The sequence below is a fragment of the Sus scrofa genome, chromosome 4, assembly GCF_054392235.1.
Source record: "Sus scrofa isolate SSC_HxYL_T2T_F1_AM1 chromosome 4, Sscrofa_HxYL_maternal_Yorkshire_Landrace_v2.0, whole genome shotgun sequence".
NCBI classification, from domain to species: domain Eukaryota; kingdom Metazoa; phylum Chordata; class Mammalia; order Artiodactyla; family Suidae; genus Sus; species Sus scrofa.
Genome location: NC_139386.1, coordinates 117327883 through 117350949, shown reverse-complemented (window position 1 = coordinate 117350949; position 23067 = coordinate 117327883). Strand labels below are relative to the sequence as shown.

Here is a 23067-nt window from a genome sequence, read left to right as displayed (position 1 = left end):
CATGGATGCCAGTCAGGTTCGTTAACCGCTGAGCCACGCTGGAACTCCTACTATGTACTTCTTAATCTGCACACAAAGCTAGGCCCTCGAAGATTAAAAATGAATATTCAAGGATCCCATTCAGATTTTGTCACTTCCTTAATTAGCTTTCGCTTTATTTTCATAGACTTTTATGAATTTTGAATCAGAAAAACAGCTTGTGAGGTAATGATTTGCTATGTATAGAGAATCAGGAACTGGTGTTCTCTTCCTGGCTGTCTCTTCCTGGTTAAGTCACTTAACCATTCTTGACTTCAATATTCTTATCTGTGCCATGACAGACTTTGACCCAAGCATTCCTGAAGTCTCTCTTACTACCAAGGTTCTTTGTTTATATGATCACTTTTCTCAAGTCCCTACAGTTCTCAGGTCAGTTTACTCGAACCAAGAAATATCTGATCCACGAGTTCTTAATTAGGGTTACTATGGGTCAGTAATGTAATGTGGTTGTACTTACTTATCCACAGGAGATTTGCAAGTTTTGTGGTTTTTGTTTTTTGCCATGCCTGTGGAAGTTCCTGGGCCAGGGATCTTGAACCTGTGCCACTGCAGTGACCTGAGCCCCTGCAGTGACCACGCTGGATCCTTAAGCTGCTGTGCCCCAGGGGAGCCTCCTATTTCAGGTTCTTGATGACTGTCACGCTAAGTCAATGTGACGTTCTCCACTTTCCAGGGTTCACAGGCTTAACTTGTTAGGAATGACATCCCTTCATTCCTTTAAGAATTCAGATGACATGAATAAGTAGCATTCAATATATGGTATAATTTGATCAATTATTTGGCCCAAAGCCTTAAGGGCGGGCTGTGTGCACACTGTACCGAAAACACTCATGGAATCGAATCAATTGCAGAATGAAGGTATTCTGTGATGGCCCTCAACTGGTACTAATCATGACAACACAGCTCATATGGCGATAAAATAATGGAAGAGCAAGGACCATAGCAGAATTCCTCAGAACTTTTTCGTCAATACCATTACTCTCTACGAGGAAAAGAAGAGGCAATTCTTCCTGGTCGGCACTTCCACTCAAACAGCAGCATCCTCATCTAGGCATTACCATCACCTACATTTTGCCTAGTACCAAACATAGGAAAAGTACCAGTGAGAAATCTTCACCAAAAATGCCCATCTTGAGAGTTAATAATTAAGACCTCACTGGCATTGTCGGAAAGTTTGCCAATTCCCACAATACAGCCTGTCCACTTGGAAACATTCCTGCAAACTCAGTTTACGATCTATTCAATCAAAGCCAACTGGCAGTCACCCAGGGAAAATGTTTCTTACAGGCTTTCACTAATGGCTGTTCTCTTCTATAATCACCTCTCCCGGGCCTCCCTCTCGTTCTATTACAGGCACGCTCTGCTTTTGCCTACTTTCCTGTGATTAGGGACCCTGACTTGGTATTTTGAGATAAACACCTGTCAAAATAAAGGTGTCCTGATTCTAGGACATCCTTGTCCCGGCTCCGCCTCTACTCTCTTCACATTGCTTCTCACCCTCACATCCACGATTTCAATTCGCCCTCGCCTTCTCCGGATTTTACACAAGAGATGGGCACGTGGTGAGAGGCAGTGTAGACCCAAAGCTAAGGTCACCTGCAGAACACCTTGCAGCTGCTCCAGGGCTGCCTCACAAAGTGTCACCTCTGTGACAAAAACCAAGTTTGGGAAGTCACAAAGAAAAACCCCAGGGATGTTGACTCTCTGGTTTATAACGTCGAAGCCATGAGTCTGTTGGTATCAGGGGTCACGGTGCCTTAACAAAGGAGATCTGATTCTTTTAAAACATACTTTGTGTGTGTTCTCTCCGCCTCTGACGATGATGCAGCCTGACACGTGAATTTTAGATCAGGAGGGGAAAAAAAGACCTCGTTTTAGAAAATGTGTGTGTAGCTAATATTCCTGTGTGGAAGGCATCAGAAAAGTCTCCTCCTCATTTGGGGCAAAGGAAAAGAATCCTTTGAAATGATCTGACAAGGTGCAGGCCGACGTGTTGGCAGGAAAGATCCACTTCACGCACCTCCCTGTGCAGGTCTCAGGAGCTCGGGGCCCAGTCCTGTGTTCTAGGACAGACGGCTGCAACATCAAAGGCCAACAGTTCCCACACTTGAGTCCACCAGGAAGCACGCTGCTCCCCAGGCGAAGTTTGTTTTCTGTTAACCTCTGTCTTTCTGATTCCCTCTGCCTCCCTTTGTGGTGTCTGAGGCCTTTCTGGTCTAAACACGCTGTGAAGCGAGGGCTTGTGATTTTACCTTGTTTACATTGCCTGCCCCCTTCGGAGTTTATCACTTGTGTTTGTGTGTCTAATTAGACACACCGTAAATGTATGAGGTCAATGTTTAATGTCTAACTAAAGGAAGCTCAAGAATGAGGAGAGCAGAGTGGTCCTTAGGAGGCCGTGTATGCTAGGAGGATTCTTCATATTAACTATGGGAAGATGAAATTTTAAAAGTCTTTAAAGAACCCAACTGATATAGTTCATTTTCCGGAAGTGGGGAACATGAGTATCTTTGAAAATCATGAACCGTAATGCATCAATATACTTCTTCTCCTTTTCAATTATCTTGCAGGTTTACCTCCTATGATTTCTTCAACACCCTTGCGAGTCATTTAAGTATTAAAAGCCCCAAATTATGAAGAATTTGAGGACACACAGTCAAATAGCTTTAAGACTATTCTGAGAGAACAAAAGTAAATGTAAAGCTAATGAGATGAATGAATACTTTAATGATCTTTCAAGGAACAGCATAAAGTGTAATTTGAGTTAATAAATGATGACTTTGAAAATTTGTAAATAACACGTATTACGGAAATGTGAGCTCTGAACAGTTATTCATTCTAAAGCCATGGTTCCTCTCTTTCTGGAGTGCTCCAACTAGGCGCGGAGAAGGATGAATAAACCATTAGGATACAGTATGATGAGTTGCAGAAAGTAAAATAGATGTCGATGACAAAAAGGTTTGAGAAAACAAGTCTCCTATGAAAAAAATCCCCCCCCCAGGTTAAAAATAAGGAAAATGCATCTGTAAGAAAATCTAGATGATTGTTGTTTTGTTTTTTTTTTTTAGAGCAGTCATGTGGGAAGCAAAAGTTCTTGACAAGGTAAATTAAGACAAGGGTCGACTTGCTGCAATCACTGCCACTGTATCTTGGGGGCTCAGCTGTCTGTAAAGGGACATTGAACACCTTGTTGCCCATGGCCACGTCCAGAGCCACCCCCAGGCTCCTAGCTTCTGGACTAATATGAGCATCGTCCTAAGTGAGCTTATTTTCTGACTTTGTATTCTTGCCTTTGAGGCAAAGGGATTAAAAATGTTTTAAGCAAGAACGTCTACATAAAGCAATGTTTTGTTTCCTAAGTATTCTACCCAAACAGAACTAAACTGCCCTTAAAAATATGTTTTCCCGAAAGGTGTTAAAAATTACAAATGACTCTCCCAAAGCAAAGGAAGCCTGGTCTAACACACACAACTAAAGGAGGAGACCAGAAGTCTGGAAGAGGGTCTGATTTTAATTTTGCAAATGTCATCCTATAGCTTGATGATAAGTTTGGCCCTTTAAAATCGCAGTTCTAATTTACCTTCTTTATGGAGGTTTCTGTGAATTAATCAGAATTGTGTAAAAACATTTTCACTCCTTAGAATAAAGATTATGTAGATGCATGATTTGTAAGTGCGAAGTATCAAAACTATTTTCTAGGGTATTTAACTTTCATTGTGGATAAAAACATATATTTTTGGCACACTGATTACAGTTCTACTGCTTATAATTGCCTTTTGGTTCCAATTAGCTTACAAAATTCTCCCTGTGGAACATTTGGGTATTCATAAATGACAATGAAGCAAATAAAAACCCCATGATATAAGGGCACAGAATCTTCATTGTTTCCTAAGCTTTATTCTAAGAAGAAAACACATTAAAAAATAAAAAAAAAAAAAGCACTGCATTGTAATAGCGACCATAGACGGCATGGCAGGACTTTCCATTTGCCTGTTTCTCTCTTTTTTTCCCTTTCTCCCTCTCTGATAAGTATAATCTGTACCTTTTCTGGGGGAATAAAGTATCCAGTATGAACAAGCTCTTTCAGCACGAAGGGTGTCCTCAATTACTAAGCCCTTATTATCATATACTGCAACAATGACTTAAAAACAACTAGTTTATCATCAGCTCAATGACATGAGCAGAACTGTTCTTCTATACCTTACACTCAGTAAAAACTCTGCCTTGCACTAGGAGATGTACCCTAAATGGCCAATTTCCTAGTTTACATTCATATCCACTTGAAGAAATTTTTATAGAACTTTCAAGGAAAGAGAAAGAAAAGAGATAATAAAAAGGAAGAGAAAGAGCTGTGAAAATGAATCCCTCCAATGCAAAGAGTGAACAGAGAACATTTTTTACAGCTCAATTGGCAACTCTTTGTTCGAAAGTTATAAAGAAAATGCAGATAGCCCACTCATTTCAATAGCATTAGAAATTACTGTTGTTATAATAATAATACAGACTAGACTGATAGCTATTCAAAGAAAAAAAGTTCCTGGTAGACGGTGGAGGGGTAATTTGTATTCTCTGGACACAGAATATGTAGAAAACATGACAGCTTACAATAAAAATCCAACTTTCTACACTAACGACTGCAGTAACTCACTTGAAAAAAATCAAGAGAAAACAGTTTCGTTTAGAAAGCATAGTTTCTTGAAAAATTTCAAATAAGCCTAAGCATTTAACGAGTACAAAAGCCATTTTTAGAATTCAAACGCACAGCCTCTGTAACATCCCAGAAACTCTTTTTAGATGACTCTCCACAGGTTTACCTCTAGATATATTTGCAGCAATATGATTTCCAAAAACCCTGAATCAAAAACTTAAAGTGGAAACCAGCTACAGCACCCCATCCTGAGCTTTGGCCATTCCTCAGATCACTAAGGCCACGAGGTTAGAAAGCAGTTGTCTTGTTTGCAGTCGTGCCGTAGGAAATACAGAGAGCCAGACACGCGGGAGACAGTGTATTTGGATTTGGATAGATGAACGGGTGGATCATTCACCCATGATGAATGGATAAATAAATAGGAGCTGTTGTTTAACAAGCACTGGGCTAGAACTCTTTCATATATTCTGTATGCATTTTGCAGATGATAAAACTGAGGCCACAAAGTCGTCTATAAAGGTTATAATGTTGGACGGCAAAATCAGTATCTGATAACTCAGCAGAACCCACTACAAGGTCCTAACGTCTCACCCAGGAAGAAACACATTGCACTTGCTTCTCTGGTGCTATTATGTCTAATCTCAAATGAGACTGAACCAGGTGGGTAGAGGTGCTTCAAAACCAGAGAGACGTGTTTAAAAACGATCTTCTCGGAAGCAATTAGAAAAGAAAAATTCCCCACTGCAGGGGTCTCACCCCTTAGGATGCAGACCATAAAGCATTTGTCATCTTTGAAAATGAAAATCACCCAATTAATATACATGATTCCCTATAAACACACCTATAGACTCACATGACTTTGGAGGATCAGACCAGCAACATTCTTTATACATTTAGATCCAATAAAGAGGGGCGTTTTCAGTAATTTAAAAAGCATTCTGGGAGTTCCCGTTGTGGGGCAGGGGTTAGCGAATCCGACTAGGAACCATGAGGTTGCGGGTTCGATCCCTGCCCTTGCTCAGTGGGTTAACGATCCGGCGTTGCCGTGAGCTGTGGTGTAGGTTGCAGACGCGGCTCGGATCCTGCGTTGCTGTGGCTCTGGTGTAGGCCGGTGGCTACAGCTCCGATTCAACCCCTAGCCTGGGAACTTCCATATGCCGCGGGAGCGGCCCAAGAAATAGCAACAACAACAACAAAAAAAAATAAAATAAAAAAAAAATAAAAAGCATTCTGTCTCGATCATGCCACTGAGTAAGTACACATTCAAGCCAGTTTCTTATAGTGCCTTTCACACGTATAGCTTGTGGAGCAAAAGCTGATTTTATCATGACAGCCTTAGAGCAAGGCAAGATGAGAAGTGTCCTGTGAATCAGAGAAAACGGACCAAGTTCAGTATGAAGACTGCAGCAGGAATATTTTCGCTGTATACGAATTCTTTGAAAATGTACCCTTTATGTGGTAACTATGAGAACGAAAGGATGGAGTTCACGCTAACACTGTGCCTAACACGTTAGTGTGAAATAGCCAAACAGGGAGCTGGGAGAAATGTCCTAACTACCATGGAATCTTACTGACTGGATCATCTAGTCAGTGGCTCACATGAAATTAACCTGGGACTCAATACAAACTACTCCTGCCTGGGCTCACCCCAGACTCCCAGACTAACTGCATACGAATCTCTGCAAGTGGAATGGTTGACATTTTGCAAAGCCTCCCGGTGTTGTAAGCTCTGCTCTGGTCCAGTCCCCTTTTTGTAACATGAAATTATGGGCACATAGTGATTAAGTGACTTGACCCAGGCCATAGAGCTATTTGGCTGCAGATGCATGACCTGAGTCCAGGTTTTCTCACTCTGTCACTTCTCCTTTCGATAAGGCCAGTATCTGTCAGCCAAAAATCCTTTGATTGGCTCAGAGGTATCCTTAAGATAGTTCTGACCCAGGCTACATATCTCCTTGTCAGAAGTACTGAATGGACTTGTAATATCTCTGAAAATCCAAATGTTTGCCTACCAGCAAGCAAGAATGGTTCTTCTAAAGACAGGAAACCTAATGTCAAACCAAGGCTTGGACTTGATAATTGAAGTGTGAGCTGTGTCTGAGTAGTGAATACAGACAGAGTTGACACGCAATACATACTTGCTGATCCGAACTAAATGTGCTAATTGTTTTTCTCTGTTCTAGCCGTGAGCCTCTCTTGTTCCGATCCTCCATCCTCCCCTCAACAGCTATACACACACATTTTGTCATCCAGTGCTTCTCATTTCTCCAGAGAGTTTCCAAAGCCATTCTACCGTCATACTAGAAAAGCTTCCTGTTTCCAAGCTGCTAAAAAGAAATGACCATAAAAATGTCCCTCTCGTTGTTTAAAGAGAATAGAAGGCAGTACAATGTCGTAAAAGAGCAGTGGGGCTTCTAGTTCATCATGCGGCCCTAACAAGTAAGGAACTCAACAGGCTGAAAAATCAACACCTCTTCTTGGATCCTTAGGAGAGGACGTGGAACAGCGCGCGGTCCCCAAGACTAGCGAGATACGCAAACACAGGGAGTCACCAGCAGAAACTGCTCTAAGATCCAGTGCTGGGTAGGAGACCCTGCACTGCACTGTAACTGACAAACGGCTCAAGGCCCACGACCCTAAGAGTTAAAGACTCCAGGAGCCCAGTCTTTGGGAAACACCATCATACTGTAAGATTTACCTTCAGCAGCTCAGATTCCCACAGTAAATATGCAGGAAAAAAAATCCCCTTCAGTGTGATGCAGAGCGGGGGCAAAAGGCATCCCCCTCTTAACTGGGCCTGCTCTCAGGAAATCAGTTAACACCGCCTGCTGGAGTATTATCAGAGCTTCCCTGACCTGGGGAGGAAATATACCCACTTCCAGCCCACTGGAGCCATCCTGGCCCACTTTAGAGGGGAGAAAGAAACTGAAAAACTTTTTTTTTTTTGCTTTTTAGAGCCACACCCACGGCATATGGAGGTTCCCAGGCCTAGGGATCTAATCGGAGCCATAGCTGCTGGCCTACACCACAGCCACACCAATGCCAGATCCAAGCTGTGTCTGCAACCTACACCATGCTCACGGCAACGACAGATCCTGAACCCACTGAGCGAGGCCAGAGATCGAACCTGCAACCTCATGGTTCCTTGTCGGATTCGTTTCCGCTGCGCCATGACAGGACTCGAAGAAACAATTTTGATGATGCTTATTGTTCAGAGGCACAGGCTCACTAAAAAATAAGACCTGACCCTAGGACTAAAGACTACTTCTCCCCCCACACGATACCACAGCCCCAAAGGCCTATTAACAGCGGTTCCCTTTACCCAGCACATCAGACCTGACTACTCAAGAAAAAAAATAAGACATACCAAAAGGCTCCTTCACCTGGCAGTGCCTTAGTTTGCTCATTTATAAAATGGGGATAATAAGTATTAATTGCATAGAATTTTCATTAGCCCTATGTGTTAATATGTGTAATAGGCTTAAAGCTCTGCCTTGATTAAAAATGTACACTGAACATCTATCATTCATGATATTGTCATTAGCACCATAAGAAAGGAATAAATAAGGGGATTCTGTCCAATTCTGCTTGAGAGGACTAGGAGTTAAAAGGTAGCTAGCCCAGGAAAGGCTGCACAGAGAAGGTGCCAAGGGAGCTGGTGCAGCGGCAGGATGGGGCGCATGGGAGGGAAGGAGGCGGGATGGAAACCACGCAGTGTGCCAGCCGCCGGTGAGAGGTGAGGTCCCAGAAGCAGGTGGGGACCGGACACAGACCCTCCGGCTCACAGATGCGTCTACTGAGGCTAAGAAATGTGAATCCTGTATGGTCAAAGGAAGACACTGGTAGGTCTTAATAAGGGATCAAATACTGAACTGCACCTGAACTTCGCAGGGTGGGAGGATAACAGGAAGACAAATTCCGGAAGTGAGGAGACCAGTTAGAAGGTGATTTCAGATGTCATGCAACAGGTGATTAGAAACGAGGCAGTGACAGAGATGGAGAGGAGGATGCTTTGAGAGCTCTTGAGAGGATAAAACAAGGAGCATTTGATGACTGATGAGGTGTGGAAGGGGCAAGAATGGAAGAAGAAGAGAATATACAAAGATGCCAGACTTGAGTGTTGGACAGTGAGTGGGCTGGATGGTTATGTGATCAGTGAGGACACAGAACACTGAACAACACTATCAATTATTTGGACTTAACTGGCACTTGGAGAATATCCCACCCCCCAAAATAGAATATATCTTTTCATGTGTACATAGAACATCTATCAAGCTAGACCACATTCTGGACCGTAAAATAATTCTTAACGAATTTAAAATGATTCATACCAACTATTTTCTCTGATGATATGGGGTTAAATTAGAAATTAAAAACTGGAATATATCCGGGAAATCTCAACCATTTGGAAACTAAATAATGCACCCCTGAATAACCCATAAGGAGAAAGTGAAATTTGAAATTTCTCTTTTTAATTTCCCTAAAATAAAAACACGACATATCAAAATTTGAGGAAGGGAGGGCAGCAAAAGTAGTGTTAGAAATTTATAGCTAAATGTCTATATTAAAAAAATTCTCCAGTCAACAAATACTTACCTTAAGAAACTAGAAAAATAAGTGCAAATTAAACCCCAAATAAGGAGAAAGGAAACTATAACCCAACCAGTTATAGGTACTTTTACTGTAGAAATTTTTGCTGCAAATACTTTAGCCACATATCTAATTGGCCATCAGGTAATTTTGGGGTGAAAGATAAAATAACTGGTTGACAGTTTGGGGTTTAACAGTTTGGTTTTGACTAGTTAAGGTATATTAGAATTTCTTCCAGTGGGCAAGGTTGTTGATGGCTTTATCCAGCTGACAGATGAAAATGATTTGCCCCAAGAGTTGTTTCTTATTTAGAAATAAATACATTGGAGGGGAAAGAGGCTGAGGGCCCCGAAGGTGCAGAGTTGAACCCACATTTCCCATAGAACTTTGGAACGTCTTATCAACAGACATGACAATTTACCACGAGCAAACAACAGTGCAAAGCCTTTCACAATGCAACACGAAGCTCAGGTACAAATATACATCCTAGTGTTTGGAAAATGATACCTCTCTTAAGGAAGGAAGAACTTTCAGTGAAAAAAAATAAGTGCGATGCCAAATGAGACAAATCCACAAACAAATATATAAGATACTATGAATAAAATGCTTCTATAAAACATAATAATGACAAATCAACAAAAAAATATAATTCACCATATTAACACATTAGAAAAGAAGGAAATGTAAGCTGATACAACCACTATGGAGATCAGTATGGAGACACATTAGAAATCTATACATAGAACTACCGTATGACCCAGCAATCCCACTCTTGGGCAAATATCCGAACAAAACTTTCCTTAAAAAAGACACGTGCACCCGCATGTTCATTGCAGCTCTATTCACAATAGCCAAGAAGTGGAAACAACCCAAATGTCCATTGACAGATGACTGGATTAGGAAGATGTGGTATATATACACAATGGAATACTACTCAGCCATAAAAAAGAATGAAATAATGCCACTGGCAGCAACATGGATGGAACTAGAGACTCTTACACTGAGTGATGTAAGTCAAAAAGAGAAAGACAAATACCACATGATATCATACGTATCTGGAATCTAATACACAGCTCAAATGAACCTTTCCGTAGAAAAAAATCATGGACTTGGAGAATAGACTTGTGGTTGCCAAGGGGGAGATGGGGGGAGGGAGTGGGGTGGATTGGGAGCTTGGGGTTAATAGATACAAACTATTGCCTTTGGAATGGATTAACAATGAAATCCTGCTGTGTAGCACTGGGAACTCTGTCTAGTCACTTATGATGGAGCATGATAATGTGTGAAAATAGAATGTGTACATGTGGAGTTCCTGTCATGGTGCAGTGGTTAACGAATCCGACTAGGAACCATGAGGTTGTGGGTTCCATTCCTGCCCTTGCTAAGTGGGTTAACGATCCAGCATTGCCGTGAGCTGTGGTGTACATTGCAGACGCGGCTCAGATCCCGCGTTGCTGTGGCCCTGGTGTAGGCCAGCGGCTTCAGCTCCGATTAGACCCCTAGCCTGGGAACCTCCATATGCCGTGGGAGTGGCCCAAAAAATGGCAAAAAGACAAAAAAAAAAAAAAAAGTGCACATGTATGTGCAACTGGGTCACCATGCGGTACAGTAGAAAAAAATTGTATTGGGGAAATAATTTAAAAAAATAATAATAAAGAAAAACTACAAAATCATTTCAAATGATGCCGAAAGAATATATGACAAAATCCAACATGCATCACTGATGAAGACTCTCAGCAAACCAGGACTCAGCATGAGAAGGGAATGTCCTCACCTTGATAAAGGACATTTACAAAAAAAATTGCAGATAACATCATAGCTAATGGTAAAGAACTTAATGCTTTTCCCCTAAGATCAAAAATAAAGCAAGGATGTACTCTTCTACTACCTCCATTCAACATTTTACTGGAGGTCTTAGCTATTGTCACAAGGCAAGAAAAAGAACACAGTATCTGGATTGTGAAGGAAGAAGTAAAACTGTTTATTCATTGACAACATGATTGTCAATACAAAAATTCTACTGGGATCTATTGAAAAACCCTACTAGAACTAATGGGTGAGTTCAGCAAGGTCCAGGAGAAAAGATCAATTTCAGAAATTTACAAAAATACGAGCTATCAACAGTAGAAATTGACACTTGAAAACTACCACTTATAAGAGCATCAAAATGAAAGATGACATAATTACAGATAAATACGACAAAAAGCTGTGCAGGTCTTCCAATCTGACAATGACAAAACATGGTTGAGAATTTAAAGACCTAAATAAATGAGCGATAACTACCATGGTCAGTAGTCAGAGACTCAATATTTTCAAAACGTCAATACTCCCAAACTGATCTACGGTTCAACAAAATCCCAATCGAAATCCCAGTAAGCTTTTATTGGTGAAGTTGTCAAGATATTCCAAAATTCACATGAAATGCAAAGCACCCCAAATAGCCAAAACATCTTTGAAAAAAGAAAAACTAACACTATATGGTTTCTAGACTTACTATTAGCTGCAATAATCAAAATAGTATTGCATTGGTATCAAGATGGAGAAAGAGGTCAGTAGAACAGAGTCCAAGAAACAGATCTCCACATCTATAAATAAATTGTTTTCTACAAAGTGCAAAGGCCATCCAGTAGAGAAATGATTTTCAACAAATAGTGCTGAAACACACTGAATCCATATGCAAAAAAAAAATTCTTACCTCATACAAAAATAGCTCCAAGTGGATCAGAAACCTACATATAAAAACTTAAAACTATAAAACTTCTTAGAAGAAAGCACATGAAATCATCTCTGTAACCTTGGGGAAGATAAAGACTTCTTAGATACAGTGTCCAAAGGAACAATTCACAAGCTGGATTACATCAAAAGTAAACACCTCTGTTCTATATACAACATTATGTCAAGATAATAAAAAGACAAGCCACCGGCTAAGGGAAGATACATGGAAATAATATAATTTATCAAGGATTTCTATCCAACATATACAAAGGACTCTCACAATTCAGTATTAAGAAAACACACGACCCCTTAAAATGTTTGGCAAAATATTTGAACAAGTACAACATCAGTGAAGATAGGCGGATGGTAAACAAGCACAGGAAAAGACAATATCATTAGTCGTTAGGGAAATGTAAATCACAGTCCTAGTGAGATACCACTACAAACCTGTTCAAACAAGGTAAATTTAAGAGGCTGACCATACCTAATGTTGGTAAGGATATGCAGAAACTAAAACTGTCCTAGAGCTGGTAGAGCTGAGGCAGGGTAAAGTCATTTAGAAAAAGAGTTTGGTAGCCTCTCAGAAAATTAAACATATATCCACATATGACCCATCCATTCCCTTTCAGTATTTACCTAATAAAAATGAAAGCATGTGTCCATACAAAGACTTACCCTTAAAGACTCACAGAAGCTTATTTGTAAGAGTCAAAAGCTGTAATAACCTGAAAGCCCACCAGCAGGCTAATGGGTAAATAAATTGTGTTATGTCCATACCCAGAATAATGACCAGCCATAAAAAGAACGAACTTCTTTCCTTTAGCAGTAGGTCATCCAAGTTCTTACATGTTTTTGCAAATGGTAGGATTCCCTTCTTTTCTAAATCGGAATAGTATCCTATTATGCCATATACCACATTTCCTTAATTTACCCATTCATCCGTTGATGGATACTTAGGCTGCTTCCAAGTCTTGGCCCTACTTCTATGAGGAATCTAAAGTAGTCAAACGCATGGGAGCAGAGAGTGGAAAAGGGGTTTCCAAGGGCCGAGGCAAATGGGGGAGGAGAGGTCAAAGGGTACGAGTTCCAGTCATGCAAGATGAGTAAGTCCTAGAGTTCTGTACCATGTCTAGTTTCAAGTTAGTAATACTGTATTATATACTGAAAACGCTGCTAAGATGGTAGCTCTTAGTTTGACTTGTTAATCACAAAAAATAAAGAGGCTAGGAGGAAACTTTTACAAGTGATGGCTATGTTTATGGTATACACTATGATGATAGGTTCAAGGATATGTACTTATCTCCAAATGCATCAAGTTGTATACATTAAATATGTATAGCTTTTCGTATGTCAATTATACCTCGAGAGAGGTTTTAAAAATATAAGAACTATTGCTACACAGAGCAACATGGTTTAACTTTGAGGTAAGGATGCCAAGAAGCCATACAAAAAAAAGAATACATACTATACGATGTACTAGATAAAATTCTAAAAAATGCAAACTCATTGTCTGAAAGGAGAACTGTGGTTGCCTGGGGGTTGGGGAAAGGAAACAAGTGGGAGCATGAGGGAGAAATTACAAAGGGATAGACAACAGCTTTGGGGGCTGATTTTATCATCTTGATTGTAGCAATGCTTTCACTTAGATAAACATTTGTTGACATCTATTCAAGTTAAACACACACAGGTTATTATACATCTCAAAGGTGTTATTTTAAGTGCCATTAGTAATCCCAGTAGGAGTAGTTTCTGCAGGAGGCAGTGTTAAGAATAGGGTGGAATACTACTCAGCCATAAAAAGAATGACATAATGCCATTTGCAGCAACATGGATGGAACTAGAGAATCTCATACTGAGTGAAATGAGCCAGAAAGACAGATAAATACCATATGATATCACTTATAACTGGAATCTAATATCCAGCACAAATGAACATCTCCTCAGAAAAGAAAATCATGGACTTGGAAAAGAGACTTGTGGTTGCCTGATGGGAGGGGGAGGGAGTGGGAGGGATCGGGAGCTTGGGTTTATCAGACACAACTTAGAATAGATTTACAAGGAGATCCTGCTGAATAGCATTGAGAACTTTGTCTAGATACTCATGGGGAAAAAATGTAATTGTAATGTATACATGTAAGGATAACTTGATCCCCTTGCTGTACAGTGGGGAAAAAAAAAAAAAAAAAAAAAAGAATAGGGGCCAAACGTGAGTAGAGTGTTCTCTCTCCAGCAGCTTCGCTTTGGGAAAGGGAAAGGATGAGAGGGAGAGAGGGCACCAGGGAGTGGGACACTGACCTCACCAGGCAAAATGCTGAGTTAGGAGCTCCCTTGTGGCTCAGAGGGTTAAGGATCTGGCATTGTCACTGCTATGGCTCAGGTTACAGCTGTGGCATGGGTTTGATCTCTGGCCCAGAAGCTTTCACATACCGTAGGTGCGGCCAAAAAAACCCTTGAGTTATATGTGTTTTAAGATGAAAGGAGTGTGAGCATATTTATGTGCAGTAGAAAAGGAGCCAGTGGAGAGAATGAAATTGAAATTGTAAAGGTTAAGAGCCAACTTGATGAAATGTGGGATGCAAAATCCAAGAAAAAGGGTAAGTCTTAAATAAGAGGACTCTCGAGGGCACATATGCAGGTATGTTTTGTGGTTGGGCGGGGAGGTGCAAGGCTAGATTGAAGAGCAAGTAGAATGCAAGTCTGTCATTCTCTCTTTCTTTTTGGGAAGAATGGGGTATGAGAGGAATAGGATACTTAAGAAGAATGGTAGAGTTGTGGAAAAGCCCTTGGCTGTAGAAATTGAAAGGTGGTTGGAGCTAAATCTGCAACTTAGGGGCATTCTTGTGTAACAAGATGGCAGACAATAAAGCAGTTTTGTGCAAACAAAATAGCTACATTTACACTCATGAACAATGGGTTGTTTTCCAAAAGTCTTTCTCTGCTCTCTTCTTACCCTGGGAAGTTTTCACTCATGAGCTAAGCTTTCTGTAGACCTCGCCCTTCTCTCTCAACACACAACAGATTTTTTTTTTTAAAACATTCTTTAAGTTTGATGGGAAATATTTCTAACATATACATGAAAACAGGGACTACTTGAATGAACAGCAATGTGCTACCATCCAGTTTTATCAAATCTTAACACTACACTGTACTTACCTCACTGAACAAAACCCTTGAGCCAAATGCAGACAAACTGGACAAGAGAGAATTCATCACCAGCAAACATCAACGTACTCACTTATTTTTCACATTTCATTCATTTCTTAAATAATGCCCAGAGCACCTCTGAGAACTGCAGGTTTTACTGTGGGTAGGCACAAATCAAATACAGCCAGAAATGGTCACTGGCAAGCTCATTAGATGGTTCTCTGAAATCAAGTGCTAATATGTTAAAGCCACCTGAATTAGATCATACCCAAAGTCTTAGGTTTGGGAAAAACGCTCTGACCAAGTATGAATTTTTAATATAAATGGTAATTCTGATTCATTGCACAGAGGTGTTCTAACACTCATGGCCACTTTAGCATTGGTAAACATGAGTGGTGAAGAAAAATACTTTTTCCCCACATCATGTAAAATTTCTGAAGCTGAAAGCATGTAATCCGTTTCTAAAGACAAGAGCTTTATTCTCCAAGGGGTCATAAAACCATTCGTCAAATCTATAACGCCGCAATATGGATAGTACCTGCCAAAACAGACTGTGTGCATCTCCTCTGAGAAGTTCAACTGTATCTCCTGCCTGGATGTGTAACGGGGGTCCTTCATGAAGAGCAGGGGGTGGTGTTCCAGAATAATTCCTAATGACCTGCATCTTTGGTAAACCTGAAAATGAGCAACACAGCTTTTAGAATTGAAAAAATAACACAGTGTGAAGTCCAAATGGACTTTAAAACAAAACCCAACAAAACCGAAGCCATGATTAACACTGAAGAGTTTTAATAGCACCAGGTCCAAGTAAACATCTGATGTGACTACAACGGAGTGCTTTTCAACTTTCCCATTATTTGAGACGGCGTTGGAATAAGACACATATTTATCCCCTCTTCCCGTACATATTTTTCCTTTCCCTCACCATCAATCTCCTTTTACTTGAAAAAGTATTTCTCTTTCAGCTGATGCCTGCTTCATATAAAACACATCACATAGCGTTTAATGAAAAAGAATCAATTTTTTTCATCAACTCTATCCTTCCTGCCTATTACTTTCCTCTTGGGCATTGGCTGATTTCATCACTAAGGAGGCTCACCCTTTCCGTGTATGTATCACATTGCCCAGTATAAGGCTCCTATCTTAAAGTTATCTCTGTAACTCAAAAGCAAAAAGGTGATGGATGTGCCACTGCAGTGCTTAAGACATTTATATGGAGAAAATTCTTCAGGCTCAAATTTAGGCTTGCAAAACAGACACAATAAATGGAACATGTCTAAGGCAATAGCAGCCACAATACTTGAAATACAGATCCAGGTCTTTTCGTCATATTCTTGGAATGGGTAATGAAGGATTCTGTTGGGTAATTTTTTTTTTTTTTTTTTTTTTGCAAACAGTGGCTTCCATTGCACCCAGGCCTGAGGGCACCCAAACTGCTCACAAATGGACCACCTCACAGTCACCTTTTCATTTGGAGGTGAAACTGCACCCACCTATGAGACAGATCACTCATCAGCATGGTAGCTTATTACACTTCAAGATGTTCTGTTCTAATGATTGAATGCAGTGAGGCTGTAATGGGTTGGAAATGTTACACTAAATACAGGAGGGTGAAAGACGGCCACTCAGTCTTAGTGACCACGTTACCTAAACAGGACCTTGAAAGGTCCCAGCAAACAGTTTAATCAAGTCCTCAAAATCCTTTTCTCAATAACGGCCCCAGAGGGGAGAAAACAAGAGTGGCTAGAAATGAAACAGAACCAAAAGGTTTTCGTCAACATTTGCTTATCAAGTCAGTCAATCAGAAGGCAGAAGGGCTGAGAGGCATCTCACCCTTCAGCCCAGTTTAAGGGCTGTAACTGCAGAGGCATGTTGAATGTTGCTACATATCCTTTGCCTCAGTTCTTGTGCCACAGAACCCCGGAGGGATGACTTTGATCCCTTGACTTTCATGGAGCCCTTCCCTACCAGGTGTTAGAAGGCGGCGCCTGTACAAGAAGAGCAGACTTTATTGTCTTTGCCAAAAACAACACTCAGAAGAGGACGCTTCTCAGTCAAGAGCTGATCAGACTCTTAACACACTGCAAATGCCTCGAGTCTAGAAAGAGCTTATTTTACACTTTCAATTAAGATGCGCTTGTTAATTTAAAATGAAACCTGAATAGTCCATGCACACAAAACCTGACTTAGATGGAAGAGAATGCAGTCTCAAGTAGAATTTTTAAGATGGGGCATGGTTTGCGTGATAGTTACTCCATGTGGAGGGGCCAAGGTGCAGGGAGCCTAGACTGCACTGAGCATTTCTAGAGCAAGGAAAGCACTTTGTTCAGTAAGGTCCCTTGAAAACTTTGTTTTTATAGCAATGTTTAAATAAAGGCTGAATATATATACTTTTCCTACTGCACAGCATGGTGACCCAGTTTTGCATACATGTATACATTTTTTTCTCACATGAAAAAGTATATAAAGAAAAAACAAAAACAAATGAAAGAGAAAACAACAAAAAATAAATAAAATAAAGGCTGACGGCCAAAAGGAAAGAGTTTTTAAATCTGAAAGGGCTGTTGTGGCCTTAAATACTGGGACCAGGTGAGTCTCAGAAGGGCCCTGGCTTTCACTGCCATCACCTCTGTAGCCAAAACCCACAGGAACTAAAAGCAGCAGTTTCACATGACAGATGGTGAAAACAGTAGTTCTCCTACAGTTCACATGACCAAGTTACTCATTCTCAAGAAGAAATGATTGAGTGTTGAAGATGAAAAATTAAGTTGGATGGCACTTCACCAATCAAATGTAGATTAGGGATTAAAATACAGAATGTCCAGGCTACATACAAAGGCTGTGAAATTCAGGTATGGAGCTCTGCTGCCTTATTCATCTTATTCAATGGACTAGAATGTCGGTAACACATGACCTAGTAAAATCATAATATCTAGAACTGAAATTAGTACATATATGAATACGCTTTGGTCAAGAAATGAGATTTAAGGAGTTCCCGTCATGGCGCAGTGGTTAATGAATCTGACTAGGAACCATGATCCCTGGTTCCAGTTTGATCCCTGGCCTTGCTCATTGGGTTAAGGATCCGGCGATGCTGTGAGCTGTGGTGTAGGTCACAGACGTGGCTTGGATCCAGCATTGCTGTGGCTGTGGTGTAGGCCAGCAGCTACAGCTCCGATTAGACCCCTAGCCTGGGAACCTCCATATGCTATGGGAAGCAGCTGTGGAAAAAGGCAATAAGACAAAAAAAAGAAAGAAAAGAAAAAAAGAAAAAAAAAAAAAGAAATGAGATTTAAGTGGTAGTTTGAGGATTTAGTTTGTACTAAGCAGTCTTCAGAATGATGGGCTTAGTTTTCATAGTCTTGTTTATTCCTGACTTTTTCACTGACTCTACCTTTTCTGCTATTACTTTGCTCATGGTTACGAACTTCGTTTAAGAAGCTGATCAAGTAGCACCCGAGCATTGGATGTGTTGCTAATCTCATTTCTAGAACAAAGAGTGTGTGATCCAGGCCAAGACTGATGATTGAGCCGAGTTAACCGTCAAAAGACATTTTGGCCATCACTAGGACATTGGTACTGGCCTGAATGCAGCCATAAGTGGTTTGCAAAATGTACTTATTTGACTCAAGTGCTCTTTTGTGGGATGAGTTATGAGTTTATAACATAATGGAATTTATATTTTGTGGTCATTTGTTAGGATCGTCTTTGGCTATTTTTTTCATTTTAAAAAATTTATTGAAGTATAATTGATTTTCAATGTTGGGTTATTTTCTGCTGTACAGCAAAGTGATTCAGTTATACATATACCTACATCCATTCTTTGGACTCTTTTCCCATATAGGTTATCACAGAATATTGGGTAGAGTTCCCTGGGCTAGATACAGCAGGTCTCTGTGGACCATCCATTCTACACTTTGGCTATTTATTTCTGATTGGTCAGCACGTCCCATTTCAGGATGATCCGCCAGTCGTCAGGACTACGGAGATCAAAAGACAAAGGGAACTAAGCCAAGGCACAGGGACACAATGAATTCTGACACTTTGCCCCTTGCTCCTTACACGTGCCTATAGCAGGAATCCTACACTACTGATGGGAAGAACGGTTGCTTTCCAAAACACTTCTTTATATTCTTTTCTATTATTAAAAAAAAAAAAAAAAAGACAGTAACGTTGTTAAGAAGGCGAACACAGTCACATTAACTGATAGATAAAAATGCAATTAAAATAAGAGAGGGAGTGGGTTAAGCTTCATGTTAGCACTCAGCCATCAATATAATTGTTGACACAATCTACTGCCACAGCAGGCTCTCACACCTCGTAAATGAGATCAAGAATGGAGAAGAAATTAGATTTACAGATGCTCATATTTCCAATAGCCATTTAGTGTTGATGTAGTGTAGGGTTTCTTCTCCTCCTTATAAAATATTCCTGACAGGTTTTAATCTCTGTTTAAAAATGTTCAGGACAGAACATCCACTATGTGTCCCTGTGACAACCCCGTCATTGTTGCAAATGGTTTATTAACAAGTTCTATCTGAAACTTATTCAAAACTCTCTCTGTGTCTAACTCCTCTCCATGGACCTGCCTCCTTCTCTCTTTTTATAGATGAACCTTTCAAAATCTGTTCAGGCTTAAAACCCCTTATTTCTTATTAAAAATATACATTTTCCTCTGTTTAGTCATACTTCGAGGGATTCTGAGATGCAGAGGAGCGTAGCACTATTAGAGCAGAACTGTGGTCTCTGTCACTGACACACACTGATCAGAGCCAGTTAAAAGTTATTCTAGAAACTGATTAAAACCTATAACCTCCACTATATTAGAAAGTCATAACTCCTCCCAGATAGCTGCTTTTTTCCTTCTTGGGTAAATTCAGTTTCATTCCAGAGCAGAACCACACTTACAATGGATATGCTAGCACAGTCACAGGGATGTCCATCAAAATCTGAAAAGTCATACTTTTGGCATCAAAAACGAAATAACTGTATGTAATTCCAACATTTACAGGTCAGCAACCATGAAGGCGCCCCAAACTTCATATAATCAATGGTCTTTATATCTAAGGGAATGGAATTAAAATGGCTGAGACGAAGTTAGATCTCCCACTAAATGCTTATTATTTCAGCTTGTTTTATTTTCCACAACAAATGCTGTGCTGTACAGCTCATATATCCTTAATACATAACTTGTGTACAATTGGGCCCTTTAACCTTTGCTCAGACTAGCAATCAGGCTTAGTGTAAAATCAAACAAGGTCTCCAAGTCATCCTTATGCATGAAGAATTAACAAAAAGAAGAATCGGCAATATTAAAACGATGGGGCACACTCCAGTCATGGCGATGGGGTTCTAGTTAAATAAAACCGAAGCCAATGTAATTACATGGAAGGCTAGAGTTTTCTAAAACAATCCAGAAGAGTTTGTAAAAAGGGGATCTGAAGCAAGATTTCCTTTCAAATCTGAATTCAAGGCCACGAAAAGTGCCGTGGACCAAAAAATGCTGAGAAATGTGCTCTTTAAAAGGGAATTAAGGGAGTTTCCATCGTGGCTCAGTGGAAACAAATCTAACTAGTATCCATGAGGACTCATCTAACTAGTATTCATGAGGACTCATGTTTGATCCCTGGCCTCGCTCCGTAGATTAAGGATCTGGCATTGCCATGAGCTGTGGGGTAGGTCGCAGATGCAACTCGGATCCTGTATGGCCGTGGCTGTGGTATAGGGTGGCAGCTACAGCTCCAATTCGATCCCTTGCCTGGGAACTTCCATATGCCGAGGGTGCAGCCCTAAAAAGCCAAAAAAAAAGGGGGGGGGGAGTTAATTCTATGTAGAACCCTATTAGAAAGTTTGCCAGATATAAACTACTTGACTGATAATTTTCACATAAACCTTCAGTGAACTCAGCCCACTGTACCAGCCTCTGTATCAGCCTCTGTGGGATCTAAAAAGAGTGAGGTCACAATACAGATTAGTATCTGTTTACAAGGCTGATACCCTCACCCTAATGCAATGGGCTTCCCCAGGGCACTAACTCAGAGGTGAGGGCCGTGGACTAGCTACATGGGCTGTCGGTAATATACTGGCCTTTCACCTCTGCTGCCTAATTTAAAATCTAAACACATCCACATTAAAAAAAAAAAAAAATTAGTTTCGCAAGCTGTCGGAGGATGTGGTTGGTTTATCCTGGGAAACTGATCATAACATACTCATCCATCCCCTCGATGCCCTGAGCACTCCCCGGGGGCTGGGTATGGTGGTTTGCACACCGAGCAAGGGCAGCCTTCCTGCCCTCAAAGGGCCTACGGTCCATTGCATAGACAGCAGGACCAAAGACAACAGGACGATTGGGCGTGAACTCCTGTCCAGGGGGAGCTCCTTCAAAATAGGCCTAGTAATATAAAATTTCAAGGAACTGTTTTGGTAACTCTTCAGTAGGACCCTAAACCATGTATTTCTGTAGGTGTCCTAGGTGTGGTTTCCAAATCCTAGACAGGTGTGGGAATCATATTCTCATGGGGACAGGAGCAGGTACCATGGCCAATATCCACCACCTGCCAACTTGCTTTCGAGAAAAGTACAGTGAAGAAAGCACCGGCTGGCCTCTCGCCAGCTAAATTGTTTTCAACATCTGGGCCCTTCCTGACACAAGTTACCATCTAACCAGCAGGTCTGGTGACCAGGCTGAGTCAACTGAGCAGCAGGTGAGTTAGGGGGCATGGGCTGCTGGAAGCTAGGCTTCCTTGCCCATCACGTCCTCCAGGGCTCTTCCCAGCCAAGCAATGCCTGTCATTCACTTACTGCTCTTCACAGAGGAGCAAAAGGAGCCTGATAATGGAAACCATCTGTTACAGCAGAAGCAGACAATTTGGTGGAAAACAAACTAAAGAACTCATTGTTCACAAAGGGAACGCTCCCCATCAACGATTTCCAAAAACTGCACCCACAGAATCCAACTTCACTTTTGTAAACAATGATGAATCAAACGAAGGCAAGAACACTGTCACTGCTCCCATGAAAACAAGCACCAGGCAGAGATACTTCCCTTCAACTTTATAAACATTGACTAGTCACTCTTTGGCACTATCTCCGGGAGTACTAGTAAATCAAGGGTGAAAGATATAATAAGGCCTTTTGGAAATGTTTTCAATTAAAGAGATTTTCTAGTTGACCCTTGATAAAAAAAAAATTAAAAAAAAAAACCCTGAAATTTCCTCTGTTATTTTAAAATCCATGCAAATTGAACTTTCTGTTCTGTTGAAGAAGTGTGATTTCATGACAGAAAGTAGGGTTTCCCTAAAATCATTAAGTAAAATCAAAGTCCTGGAAGAATATGCTATTTGTCAGACCTCTAGAAAATAAGCACTCCTGGGGATGGGAGGAGAGCTTTCTGAAGGGGGACAGCCTGAGCTATCTCAGCATCCTCTTTAAAGACAGAAAAAGAAGAGAGTTCCCCAGTGGTCTAGTAGTTAGGACTCAGGGCTTTCACTGCTGTGGCCCGGGCTCCATCCCTGGGTCTGGGAACTGAGATCCCACATCAAGCTGCTGCAAGATGCAGCCAAAAAAAAAAAAGAAAAGAAAAGAAAAAGAAAAAAAAGAACTCAACGACACAACTGCGAAATAAGAGCACTGCCACCTAGTCCAGCCATCTCACTTTCTACCTTATAAAACTCAGACTTGCCTCTTGGTTCCGTCTTCCCATCTGCGGGCCAGTCCCTTCTCTGCAACCTACAGGGAAGGAGGCTGTGGCAGAGAAAAGGTCTCCAACACCAAGTGACATGTTTGGCGATCATCCGAATCCCTGCTGGGCATGCGGTGTTACCCTGAGGAGCAGGAAGAGGATGAAGAACTCTCCTTCAAGTGGAGAAAGATGGAGAGCCCCCCAACATTCGGTGCCTTCTAGGAGGAAAGTAATAATCCCCCCTGGTATA

General features: G+C 40.9%; 1 protein-coding gene and 1 long non-coding RNA gene across 12 annotated transcripts in view; one reads left to right on the top strand and one right to left on the bottom strand.

Annotated features, from left to right (window-relative positions):
• Positions 1 to 23067, bottom strand: part of VAV3 (vav guanine nucleotide exchange factor 3) — a 373539-nt gene that overhangs the window by 59836 nt on the left and 290636 nt on the right. For all 10 annotated transcript variants that reach the window (XR_014844590.1, XR_014844591.1, XM_085023765.1 and 7 more), the window contains one exon: positions 15675 to 15811. Coding sequence is in view for 8 of the 10 variants with exons in the window: in XM_085023765.1 (XP_084879891.1) it covers positions 15675 to 15811 (137 nt within the window). In the remaining 2 variants the exon portion in view is untranslated. The remainder of the gene's footprint in view (positions 1 to 15674; positions 15812 to 23067) is intronic.
• The window catches only part of LOC146404212 (uncharacterized), a 131578-nt gene that overhangs the window by 78845 nt on the left and 29666 nt on the right, over positions 1 to 23067 (top strand). Inside the window, exon 2 of one of the 2 annotated variants that reach the window (XR_014844623.1) lies at positions 6871 to 9830. The exons of the other annotated variant lie outside the window; for it this stretch is intronic. This is a non-coding gene — a long non-coding RNA (uncharacterized LOC146404212). Of the gene's footprint in view, positions 1 to 6870; positions 9831 to 23067 lie in introns of those variants that run through there. 2 annotated transcript variants of the gene reach the window in all.